Source organism: Euleptes europaea, chromosome 11 (assembly GCF_029931775.1).
Source record: "Euleptes europaea isolate rEulEur1 chromosome 11, rEulEur1.hap1, whole genome shotgun sequence".
NCBI lineage: Eukaryota > Metazoa > Chordata > Lepidosauria > Squamata > Sphaerodactylidae > Euleptes > Euleptes europaea.
This window is the reverse complement of record NC_079322.1, coordinates 12,840,488-12,853,293: the sequence shown is the minus strand read 5'-3', so window position 1 is coordinate 12,853,293 and position 12,806 is coordinate 12,840,488. Positions and strand designations below refer to the sequence as shown.

Here is a 12,806-nt window from a genome sequence, read left to right as displayed (position 1 = left end):
GAGCAGGGAAACAAATCCAGTTCACCAGATTAGCCTCCGCCACTCATGTGGAGGAGTGGGGAATCAAACCCAGTTCTCCAGATCAGAGTCCACCGCTTCAAACCACCACTCTTAACCACTACACCTGTAAGTTCTAGCCCTGCGGCAAACCCATAAACAGATTTCAGCAGACGGCAAATCCACGTAAGTAGTTTTATTGGTTAGAATCGACAGGTTTCAGAAGCCATATTCAAAAGGACACTAGTAAGGGTCAAAGGCAAGGCACATAGCATATATGGGAGAACAAAAGGAGATAACCGGTTACCCAGGCAAACCCCCCCCCCCCAACAGGCAGGAAGGAGCACTCGTCGATTCCCACAGTATGGGAATCTATGAAGACTAAACACGGGGATTAGACTGGCCTTGGACAGAATAGCACAACAGCACCTGGAAGCAGCACAATAACACTACCACATACCATCCTCGTGGCCTGCTCCTGACAACACCATGCTGACTCCCTAGGGTCACACAACTGTCTTATCCCAAATCCTTTGGCAAGATTTACTGCCACTTCACAGAATGACATCTGAGCCAGCCCAGGTTGAGAGCAGCTCAGGATACTTTGGTCATCTGAGTGGGCTCTCTGTCCAGTGACAGCCATTATCCTCTAGCGCAGGGGCCCCAAATCTTTTTGAACCTGTGGGCACCTTTGGAATTCTGGCACAGCATTGTGGGAACAGCAGCATTCTTAGAAATATACACAGCCAATCAAATCTCCAATGGCCAATCAGAAGGCTTGCTGGGCAAAAGTCCCACCTGGCCCCGCCTACTTTGTAAAAACACTTGGTGTGCACCAGGAGAGGTGTTGGTGGGTGCAATGGTACCCACAGGCACCATGCTGGGGATCTCTGCTCTAGGGGACATTTGCTGGACTGGACCAGAGAGATCTGGGTTCAAATCCTGTCATCCATGAAGCTAATTGGGCAGGTTCCTTCCTCTCTCAGACTAGCCTATCTCACAGACCAACAAGCTCAATTTAACATATATCTACATATACCATGTCTGGCAGCACAGTCACTCTGTTAGCATCTACTTAGGACTGTTCCAGTCCATGCACAGCAGCCATGGATAAATCCCAGCGGATGCCAACCTCCAGCCTACACAGAAAGACCATGCACCCCTCAGTACCCAGAAATTCCCAGAAATGAAACTGGTCATTAATTGATCAGAATCATATTTCTTCAGGGCATGGAAAGTTTCAACGTTAATAGTTGCTCAATAATCGAAACATGACCTGTTTGTATCCTATGTTTGAATGAATAAATTTATTTACGGCAAAAGCCAGAATAATTGTATCCTATGTATAATGTGTGTGTGTGCCGTCAAGTCACAGCTTATTTATGGTGACCCCGTAGGGTTCTCAAGGTAAGAGACATACAGAGGTGGTTTGCCATTGCCGGCCTCTGTGTGGGCTGAGACAGTTCAGAGAGAACTGCGACTGGCCCAAGTTCACCCAGCAGGCTTCATGTGGAGGAGTGGGGAATCGAACCCGTTCTCCCACATTAGAGTCCACCGCTCTTAACCACTACACCACACAGTCTCTCTTCCTATGTATAATATTGGACCTTAAAAGTCTTATCCCCTCCCCAGCTTCAAGATCATTTTCTTCTACACAGAAAAACAGGCTTTAACTCAATGGCTGCAATCCAATCAAGTCGAATGCTATTTCAATAGGCATATGTGCATTTATTGCTAACATATATTACAATCTCTTGAAAAAAATTATAGTCACCCTACATTACAAACTTTTAGGCAGCAAGGAGGGGTTCCACAAAAGAAAAATGGATGTAAAAAGGCCTCCCAGAAAGCAAAACCTTTGAAAATTTGAGCAAAATTTGAGCAAAACCTTTGAAAATTTGAAAATTCAATTTCATTTGAATTGTTTGAAAATGTTCTCCCCGCAAACTGAATTTCTTTGAGGCAAGTTTGGGGAAGGGCGATAGCTCAATGGTAGAGCATCTGCTTGGCACGCAGAAGGTCCCAGGTTCAATCCCCAGCATCTCCAGTTAAAGGGACTAGGCAGGTAGGTGTTGGGAAAGACCTCAGCCTGAGACCTTGGAGAGCAGCTGCCAGTCTAAGTAGACAATACTGACTTTGATGGACCAAGGGGGGTCTGATTCAGTATAAGCTTCATGTGTTCAAACTCTAGAGCAGAGCCCTCGCTTTCAACATACAAAATGACTCCTGAGTTTCTATTAAATTAGAGAGAAAAGAGTGATTAGCAGGCTAAAAATCTCAGGTGCCAAATTCAGCCCCCATATACTGTCCAACCTTCCCCACCCCGCAGTCCTCAATGAGATGACCAAAAAAGGTGGCAAAATTTGCACAAGATTTGCATATGCCAATTTGCATTCATAGATGCAACTGAACACACCATTACTGTAACTTAAATAGAAATACAATTCAGCGCAACTCCCAACTCTGAGTGATGGCCAGTTATTTAAATGCTTACCAAAGCACTTTTTCAGTTTAAAAACCCCCCACTTCAGCTGAATTTACTGGGCAGAGCAGAATCTGGACATATCAAAAGACAGAACTCTCCTCCTCTCCCCAAAGAAGACTGTCCTCTTAAAAAGAAAAACAGGATGTCTCACCAACCGACATATATATATACACTCCACTATGCATAACAGACACCATTTTTCAAGCTGAGAAAAAGGCAAAAGCCTCTAAGGCTGCAATCCTGAAAGGGGGGGGGGGGGGCTGAAGCGCTTTAGGAGCCAGCGTGACCCCGTGCCAGCATAAGTGCCACTTTATCATGGAATAAAGTGGCACCTATGCTGGCATGGGGGCGAACACGCCAGCGCCAGGAAACCATACCATTGCGCGAGGCTCCACCGCCAGTGCTGCTATGCTGGTAGCAAAATCCCAGAAACAGGACCTCGCACCAGCATGGGGGGGGGGGGGTGTTCCCAGGACCAGAGTTGCATTTGGGCAGCTTCCTAACTCCTTTGGACTTGGGAACACCCCCTTGAGCTGCAGCGTGGCTACGCAACCTATTTTGATGGCATAGCCTCGCTGTTTGCTATGGGGGTATTTCCCGTTGGCCAGAAAGCCTCTGTAGAGGCAGTGCACTTGCCCAGCTCCCGGCTGGCGTGGATCATCCCCCCCTTAGGAATGGGCTGCCCCCATCCCTGCTTGAGTAGCATGGGAAACAACTGAGGCCTTGGCAGAGCCCTTGTCTTATTAGGGCACCTCAGTTGCTCACTTCCCTGCCCAAGCCAAGACGAAGGCTAAGAATAATTGACTGCTGAGCCAGCTAAAGGAAAGACACTGCCAAGGCCTCTTTCACCACACTGGGGAAGGCGGGATTAAAGAGCCCTTTGCCTCTGCTTATGTGGAAATAGAGCAGTGGGTAGAATCAAAGTTGCTAGCCCTGGAGCATTTCAAAATACAGCTGGTGCTAAAGAAATATTTGCCGACCAGTATTCAGTGCTACCAGAGCAGATCTCCCACCCACCCCTGGTAAGGATTCCCCTTGCCCCTGCATCGCACCACCCAGATCCAAACAGACCCCACATGACTGCCAATCGCAGGATTCAATGGGCTTCAAGGATATACAGAACGTGGTTTGCCTGGTCCCTTTCCCATTCTGGTGGTCCTAAATATTTTGGCCCTAGGCAAAAAAGAAGCAACATTTAGGTTTATCGTGTTCCCTGCCTGAGCCATGACCCAATAAATGACTTCACTCATCAAGTATGCCTGGCCAAACGTTTGCAAAATCAAATGTGCCCCTACCATTCCAATCTTGTATTTCTGTTATTGATTGCTTTTTAATTTAATTTAATTTTTGCTCAGAGGGAGCGCTATGCTTTTAATAGCATCCAACCCACAGCAGCAAAGAAACCACAAGAATTCACAGATATGATTAAAGTTGGGGACGGGGGTGAAGGGGGGGAGAAGAGGAGGTGAAGCGCAACTCCCAACAGATCATCAGTTTTTAAAAAAAAAATAAACAGACAGATCTGCTGAACAATGAACATACCTCAGTCAGTTCACCGACTCCGGAGGAAGCCTTGTCAACCTGTTCAAAACAAAGAGTTACTTCAATTAGTGAAACATTACCAACCGACAGGGCAAATTCCAAAAATACCTTATTACAACTGCAGTCATTCCACAGCATGCACATTTAACTCCTTTACAGACTTGAATGTGATTCCGCAATCTGCAAACCTAGCAGCGAGGAGCAGGGATGCAGCACAAAGAATTAAAAATCGTACGAGGCCTGCCAGAGAGTTTTATAGCCGGAAGACTCCCTATGATTAACCCCCTTTTCCAACTCACATTCCCACATGTAGCCAGCACAGTGCGGTGGTTAGGATACTAGACTTGGTTCTGGGAGATTCGGGCAAAGCCCAAGTCAATGTTGTGAAGAAGTTAGCACGCAGTTTGTGTATTCAACAGACTCCAGTAGCAATATCAGGATTCTACCCCTAAAAGATGCAGAGAGAGAATCCTGAATGCTGTTTCATGAAAGAAATTACACCCTTTATCTATAACAGCGGGACCCAACGTGGAGCCTGCAGGCACCACAGCCAGGGCCGGTGCCAGTCTTTTTTGCCCCCTAGGCAAGACTTACTTGTGCCCCTCTACTGCTAACCAATTTTCAAAAACAGATGTCTTGTAGAAAAAATAAAAGCCTGATGCATTCCTACAAAAAAAATTTATAAGACATTATAATTAATTCTGTTCCATAGCACTGTTGTGGTACTTATCTTAAAATTAAAAAATATAAATTGTCCGTTGAATTTTTTCAAGAAACTGATCTGTTGAAAACTGTGCCCATCAGGCAAGTTGTACGCCCCTCTGAGGTCTGCGCCCTAGGCGACCGCCTAGTTCGCCTAATGGTAGCACTGGCCCTGACCCCAGCACCTAGCAATATCTTTTATGGAGCCATCCCAGTGCTTTCAGAATGTGGGAGGGGCTATCGCCATCATCCCTAACAAAAAGCTTCACAACAAGATTGCTGGGGAGGGCATCCATCTGATGAAGCGCATTCAGAGAGGACCCGTCAGAGGCATCTCTATCAAACTGCAGGAGGAGGAAAGAGAGAGAAGGGATAACTACGCCCCAGAGGTCTCTTCCCTGGATCAGGAGATCACTGAAGTAGATCCCGACACCAAGGAAATGTTGAAGCTACTGGACCAAGGCAGCCTGTCCAACCTGCAGGTCACGCAGCCCACCGTAGGGATGAACTTCAAAACCCTGAGAGGTGCCATCTGAAGCCGTCGCTATACTGTCACTTTTACAATAAATATGTAGAAAGAAATAGAAAAGAAAGCAGGGTTTCTGACTGGCTGTGCTGATTAAAAGGCATCCTTGTTAAACAGGGCATTTGCCTGAAACGTTGAAGAAGTACTATCAGAGTCATACATAGCCATAACTCCTAGACATTTTGTAGCTAGCTCTGCCTTGCATGGTGGTTGCATGCACTAACCTGTGATAGAAGGTATTAACAGGCTCAAAAAGGTTGGGGGATCCCTTATCTAGAAATGGACATATTGGGAAACATTTAACACACACACACACCCGAAGGACAGCATTCGAACTTATTTTCCCTTTGTACATTACCAGAAAAGCTTTTCCATTTCAAGCTAAGGGTCAAAATCCACATTATGCAGGAAACCTGTGCTTGGATCTCCTGATATTTTTGTTCCTATTTCCAAGCAGCCTTTTTTTTGGGGGGGGGCAAACTTGAATGGAACAGCAGAGGAGAAATAAGCCATTCCGCCCCCCTCGGCTCCCCCAGGCCATGGCATCCTCCTTGACCTAACCCACCACCATCCCAAGCTGCTACTAACCCCACACAGGGTGGAGAACACCCTGGCTTTGGCTAGGGAGGGCGGGTCAGAAAGCAAAAATAATTAATTAATTAATGCATTTTATTTATTTAGGTAGTCTCTAATGATCACTTTCTCAAAACAAGATTCAAGGTGATTTATAAGAAAACATACAAGATAAAAGAAATGCGTATACACCAAATTATCACAAAAATTTAAACACGGAGGACAGCTAACCTACCTAGCTAGCATATTTTAATCCAAGCCTTCTCTCAGCAGCTCAGGACAGCGTATATTTTTATCCCCATTTTATCCTCACAACCTTTTGTGGTTAGGCAGAAAGAGAAACTGGCCAAAGGTATAAGCAAGCTTCATGGCTGAACGGGACCTCGAACCTCCGTTTTCCCAGATCCTAGTCCGAGTCCATCACCGACCACTGGCTAAAAACCCACATGGTCATTAAGAAAAAGCTCTTCTGGATTTTTTTAAAAACCATTTCACACCTCTTCCTAAAAAGCAACCGGAGAAGATATGCTCGGGACGTCAATACGCAGCTTGTTCAATGAAGCAGGCGTGTAGCAAGGAGACTACAAACTTTGGAAGAGGTGATCCTTCCGATCTGCAATTCCCAGAACCCAAAGTGCTTTACAAGTAGGGTTGCCAGCTCCAGGTTGGGAAATACCTGGAGATTTTAGGGGTGGAGCCAGAGGAGGGTGGGGTTGGAGAGGGGAGGGACTTCAGTGGGGTATAATGCCATAAAATCCACCTTTCAAGGCAGCCATTTTTTCCAGGTGAATCAATCTCTGTCTCCTGGAGATCAGTTATAATAGCAGGAGTCCTCCAGCCACCATCTGGAGGTTAGAAATCAAGAAAGTAGCACAAGACAATTCTTTCTATAATAAGAAGACCAAACTATAGCAATTAATGCTATTAAGAATATGTATTGGAAACATACAAAGAACAAAATTCTGGAGCAAAAAAGTATCACATATGTAATTAAGACCCCAACTTTCAATAAGGGCTTTACAATACAAATATGAGCCCAAATTCTCAATCCTTATTCAGTCTACATAAATAATTTCATAAAGTGCATGAGTGAACCACGGGAACAATACTCAGTCCTTATAGAGTCCACATGACTCTAAGACAGCTTGGGAGAGGGAATTTAAGATGGCCCAGGCTAGCCTGATCTCCTCAGATCTCAGAAGCTAAGCAGGGTCGGCCCTGGTTAGTATTTGGATGGGAGACCACCAAGGAATACCAGGGTTGCTGTGCAGAGGAAGGCGCTGGCAAACCACCTCTGTTAGTCTCTTGCCATGAAAACCCCAAAAGGGGTCGCCATAAGTCGGCTGCGACCTGACTGCACTTTACACACACACACACACACACACAAAGTGGCATTAGGTGAACCTCCCCTCCTGCCTGTCCTGTGTGACAGAAAGACTCTAAAAAGCATCATGAGAACGAAGGGCTACAAAAAGGAGAGGAAAGCCTTCTACTTGACAGATTCCCAGGTCACAGCCAGGTTGCTTTGTGATGCTGTGTGTGTGTGTGTGAATGGTTTTAAGGTTTTAACTGATGGTTTTAACTGATGGTTTTAAGGCTCAAGGAGCCCTGTGGCGCAGAGTGTTAAGCTGCAGTACTGCAGTCAAAAGCTCTGCTCCCGACCTGAGTTCGATCCCGACGGAAGTCGGTTTCAGGTAGCCGGCTCAGGGTAGACTCAGCCTTCCATCCTTCCGAGGTCGGTAAAATGAGGACCCAGCTTGCTGGGGGTAAAGGGAAGACGACTGGGGAAGGCACTGGCAAACCACCCCGCAAACAAAGTCTGCCTTGGAAATGTCAGGATGTGACATCACCCCATGGGTCAGGAATGACCCGGTGCTTGCACAGGGGACCTTTACCTTTACTTTAAGGCTCATAAAAGAACCCCGTGGCGCAGAGTGGTAAGACGCAGTACTGCAGTCTGCTCACCACCTGAGTTCAATCCCAACGGAAGTCGGTTTCAGGTAGCCGGATCAAGGTTGACTCAGCCTTCCGTCCTTCCTAGGTCAGTGAAATGACTACCCAGCTTGCTGGGGGTAAAGTGTAGACAACTGGGGAAGGCAATGGCAAACCACCCCATAAACTCAGTCTGCCTAGCAATCGTTGGGATGTAACATCACCCCGTGGGTCAGGAATGACCCAGTGCTTGCAAAGGGGACTACCTTTACTTTTGCCTTTTTTACGGCTCGTAGAGGCTTGGATCCTGTGACATGGGTCCACTCATGCTTCAGTGGTTGCACAAGCAGATTTCCTGTTGTCACCCAAGAACAAGATTTGATACCATATAGCTTTTTCCCATGCGCACAGAAGTTTGCAACTGGAAAATTTAGCACAAAACCACTCCCTCAACAAACAGCCCTGAAACAAGTAAACAAAATTCCACAAACGCAGTGGCACAAACAGAACAACGGTCACGGGATGTTCTGCTTGCTCAACGTAGGATCTAAGCCTTTATATCCATGGATAACGAAACCCTCTAAATCAAATGTTCAGCTCAGGTCCAGTCTCTTGGAGACGATATTATGCACACTGCACCCTCCCTCTTGTGTGTTTTCCATCCAACGACATTCCAGACAAGCAGTGAAATGTGACTTGTACTCGCAGGTAGCAGGGAGGACAAGGTCGGTCACTCAAGTGTCCAGCCAGCATCTCACTTCCTTGGAGAGACCGAACTCAGTGCCTCCCCGCTAGCCCCCTTTTAGAGCCATGATGGTAGAGACAGCAGGAAAGTCAAGAATGGCAACCCTTCTAGGATTATTACCTACGTGCCAAATAAATAATTGAAAAACCAAGAAATTAAGGATTTATTACAAGAATATGTTAAATGAGAGTTAAGATGTTTAAATGTTTTTTTTCCCTTTTTAAATTCAGTTTATGCTGAGGCTTGGCGGTACTGCAGTCCAAGCTCTGCTCACCACCTGAGTTCGATCCCAACGGAAGTTGGTTTCAGGTAGCCGGCTCAAGGTTGACTCAGCCTTCCATCCGTCCGAGGTCAGTAAAATGAGTACCCAGCTTGCTGGGGTAAAGGGAAGATGACTGGAGAAGGCACTGGCAAACCACCCCGTAAACAAAGTCTGCCTAGGAAATGTCGGGATGTGACGTCCCCCCATGGGTCAGGAATGACCTGGTGCTTGCATAGGGGACTACCTTTACCTTTAAGATGTTTAAATGTTCAGGATGAATGACAGAAACTATGGTAATAGCCTTTTTTAAGTTCAGATCATGCCGAGGCTCAGAGGATTAAGTATGTTTTATCTTTCTTTTCCTTTCCCCCTTTTTACTTTTCTGTATCTCTTTATATAAAATTAAAATATATATTAAAAAATAAGAGTTTTACCTTTCAGCTGAGGTTTTAACACAGGGAACTAAAGGGAATTCCCAAAAATTCCAATAAGCTTTGGTGGCGGTGGAAAGCTAATTTATGGTCACAGCTAATTTATGGTGACCCCTTGTGGGGTTTTCAAGACAAGAGATGAGCAGAGGTGGTTTGCCATTGCCGGGCTCTGCATAGCAACCCTGGACTTCTCTGGTGGTCTCCCATCCAAGTACTAAACAGGACCAACCTTGCTTAGCTTGTCCGAGATCTGATGTGAGCAGGCTAGCCTGGGCCATCCAGGTCAGGGCTAGATTTTTACTTCCCCCAAAACTTCCCAAGTGGCTTGATGAGAGGTCCAGGTTAAAAAGCCCAAATGCTGCAATGACCTTGCACAAGGAAACCTAAATCTAACACTGCAAGCACAGCTGAAGCCCAACATACTCTGCCAAAGGAAATTTCTGCCCCAAGATGTAAATATCCTAAACAAGAGGAGAGAATGTCTAAGGAGAGAATGCTGAAGCTGGAGGGTGAGAGATTCAAAACAGATAAAAGGAAGTATTTATTCACACAATGTATAGTTAAACTGTGGAGCTCCCTGCCTCAGGAGGTGGTGATGGATGCCAACTTGGAAGGCTTTAAGAGGGGGCCTTCTGCATGCCAAGCAGATGCTCTACCACTGAGCCATGGCCCCTTCCCCAAAAGGCAAAGTTTAAGCTAAATCCATATGGTTAGCCAATACCTGGGAGAAGGACATATGCCACATTGAACACACATGAAGCTGCCTTATACTGAATCAGACCCTCGGTCCATCAAAGTCAGTACTGTCTACTCAGACAGTCAGCGGCTCTCCAGGGTCTCAGGCAGGGGTCTTTCACATCACCTACTTGCCTAGTCCCTTTAACTGGCGATGCCGGGGGCTGAACCTGGGGCCTTCTGCATGCCAAGCAGAGGCTCTACCACTCAGCCACAGCCCCTCCCCTAGCCAAATAAAGCACAAAAGGGGCCTTTGTTTTTAATTTATCACAGTCCGTTCCTTAGAAAGGCTGCCTGGTTTTAATTTGAAGGGGCCAAACACAAATAAGTCAGGGATATTTGCAGACAGCAAGGGTTCACATTCGGCGTGAAGAAATCACCAGGCCCCACGTTCTACCTACTATATTTATCCATTTCCTACTGAACTCCTAACCAAAGAATTCCAGCGCTCCCCCCCACCCCGCCGCCTCCATTTTTCCATCCTCCCCCAAGACAACATATCCTTTTCCTCTCTGCTTTGGAACATGAGCTTAGCAGACAGAGAAATGCCTTCCTGCAGGCAAGAACGAACAATCTCTCCCAATTACAGAGACATGTGTGGGCTATGAGCTATTCTCCAAACATAAAAGGAAAAGGGGAATTTGCTATCCTTATATTAACATGCTAAAACAAGCCAACCTGCAGATGGATGGAATCAAAGGGCCTTATCTGAGTCACCTCAAAATTAATCCCCCTCCAGGAATGTTTTTTTCCCTTGCTGTGAGTTTTCCCCCCTCAGAGAAGAACTCCTATTGCAAAGAACTCACCCAGTTTTCACAGAGATATTACACCCCTCCGGGAGACCACAACTCTTCCTTTTGTTCCTGCTTTGCTTAAAAAAACATTGGTTCCTTTCCCCCATTTCAATCAGCCCCACAGCTTATTCCTAGAACAGTATGTTTTGCCCACAGTCGATTTCATAAATCTGACGTTCGTTGAAAAATAAACCTTCCCGGTCACAGGAAACATGGTGATCATTCATGTTACAAGCACACTCTCTGTGGGGCTGCCCTTGAAGACTGCTCAGAAGCGTCAACTAGTTCAGCGCACAGCTGCCAAAGTGGAACCCCTTTCCAAAGAACACACAATACTTGCTCTGCTATAGCTGCATTGGCTTCGTTTCCAGGGCTCAATTCAGGGTGCTGGCTTTGGTTTGTAAAACCCTTATGGGTTTGGGTACACAGTACCTAAGGGACCATCTCATGCCATAACAACCAGCCTGAGCCCTGAGATCAATTAATGAAGCTCTCCTATGGGATTCTGCCCTGTTTCTAAAGTCTTGTGAATAGGTTCCTTACACCGAGTCAAGATCATTATTGTTTACACTGGCGGGAAGTGACTCCCCAGGGTCTCCATTAGAGGACATTCACATCGCTTACTACAGGAACCTTTCTCAACTGGAGATGTCAGGAACTGAACCTGGGACCCACACATGAAAGTACTCTGCCAGAGCCACAGCCCCTCCTGTGTGAAGAGTGTGCATGCAGCTATATATATGCACATGACTCGCACACTATGAGAGTTGGAGATAGAAATGTATGCACATCAACTCTATTCAGTGTCTTTAGAATCATAGAAACATAAGAGGCCATCTAGTCCAACCCCCTGCTCAACGCAGAATCAGCCTAGAGCATCCCTGACAAGTGTTTGTCCAGCCTCTGCTTAAAGACTGCCAGTGAGGGGGAGCTCGCCACCTCCACAAGTAGCTGATTCCACTGTCGAAAAACTTCTTACTGTAAAACATTTTTTCCTAATATCCAGCCGGTACCTTTCCACCCGCAATTTAAACCCATTATTGCGAGTCCTATCCTCTGCTGCCAACAGGAACAGCTCCCTGCCCTCCTCTAAGTGTCAGCCCTTCAAATACTTAAAAGAGAGCAATCATGTCCCCCCTCAACCTCCTCTTCCCCAGACTAAACATTCCCAACTCCCTCAGCCTTTCCTCATAGGGCTTGGTCTCCAGACCCCTGATCATCCTCATCTCTCTCCTCTGCACCCACTCCATGCTGTCCACATCCTTTTTGAAGTCTTTGGGACATGTGCTGTTCAAATGGGTCCAGCCACCTGAATGATCTGTTCTCCTCCACTCCCTACATGTATTCCAGGGCTCCTCAACTTTTTTGACTGCGTGGGCATATTTGGAATTCTGACACAGCGCGGCGGGTGCCGCTACAAAATGGCAGCCACAGGTGGTGGAGCCAGCCACAAAATGGCTGCCGCAGCTTACCTTCAGTCATAAAGTGAAGATTCAAAACCTGCAAAGCGAATTAAATCTACAACAGCCAATAAGAAGCCTTGCTGAGAAAAAGCCCCACCTGGCCCCATTCACTTTCTAAAAACACTTGATGGGTGCCAGGAAAGGTGCCAGCAGATGCCATGGCACCCATGCGCAACACACTGGGCACCACTGGTGTACTCCATAAACACATATCCACAGGACTGGCATCCTGCCAGACAATATGATGCTCTTACATTCTCACGTCCTGGAGTCATGTGACAATGGAAGGAAAACCAAAATGTGGCCATAAGGGACCTGTCAAGGGTTCATGTATTTTGACTGATAAAAAGAAGAAGAGTTGGTTTTTATACCCCGATTTTCTCTACCTTTAAGGAGTCTCAAACTGGCTTACAATCGCCTTCCCTTCCTCTCCCCACAACAGACACCTTGTGAGGTGGGTGGGGCTGAGAGAGTTCAGAGGGAACTGTGACTGGCCCAAGGTCACCCAGCAGGCTTCATGTGGAGGAGTGGGGAATCAAACCCGGATCTCCAGACTACAGTCCACCCCTCTTAACCATTATTAACCATTGTTGTAGGTGATTGCAAGCCGGTTTGATTC

At 46.5% G+C, this 12,806-nt stretch overlaps 1 protein-coding gene across 1 annotated transcript in view; it reads right to left on the bottom strand.

The window, feature by feature from the left end:
* The window catches only part of TNS3 (tensin 3), a 392,082-nt gene that overhangs the window by 301,139 nt on the left and 78,137 nt on the right, over positions 1–12,806 (bottom strand). Inside the window, exon 2 of the mRNA XM_056856991.1 lies at positions 4,025–4,063. Coding sequence (XP_056712969.1) covers positions 4,025–4,063 — 39 coding nt within the window. The remainder of the gene's footprint in view (positions 1–4,024; positions 4,064–12,806) is intronic.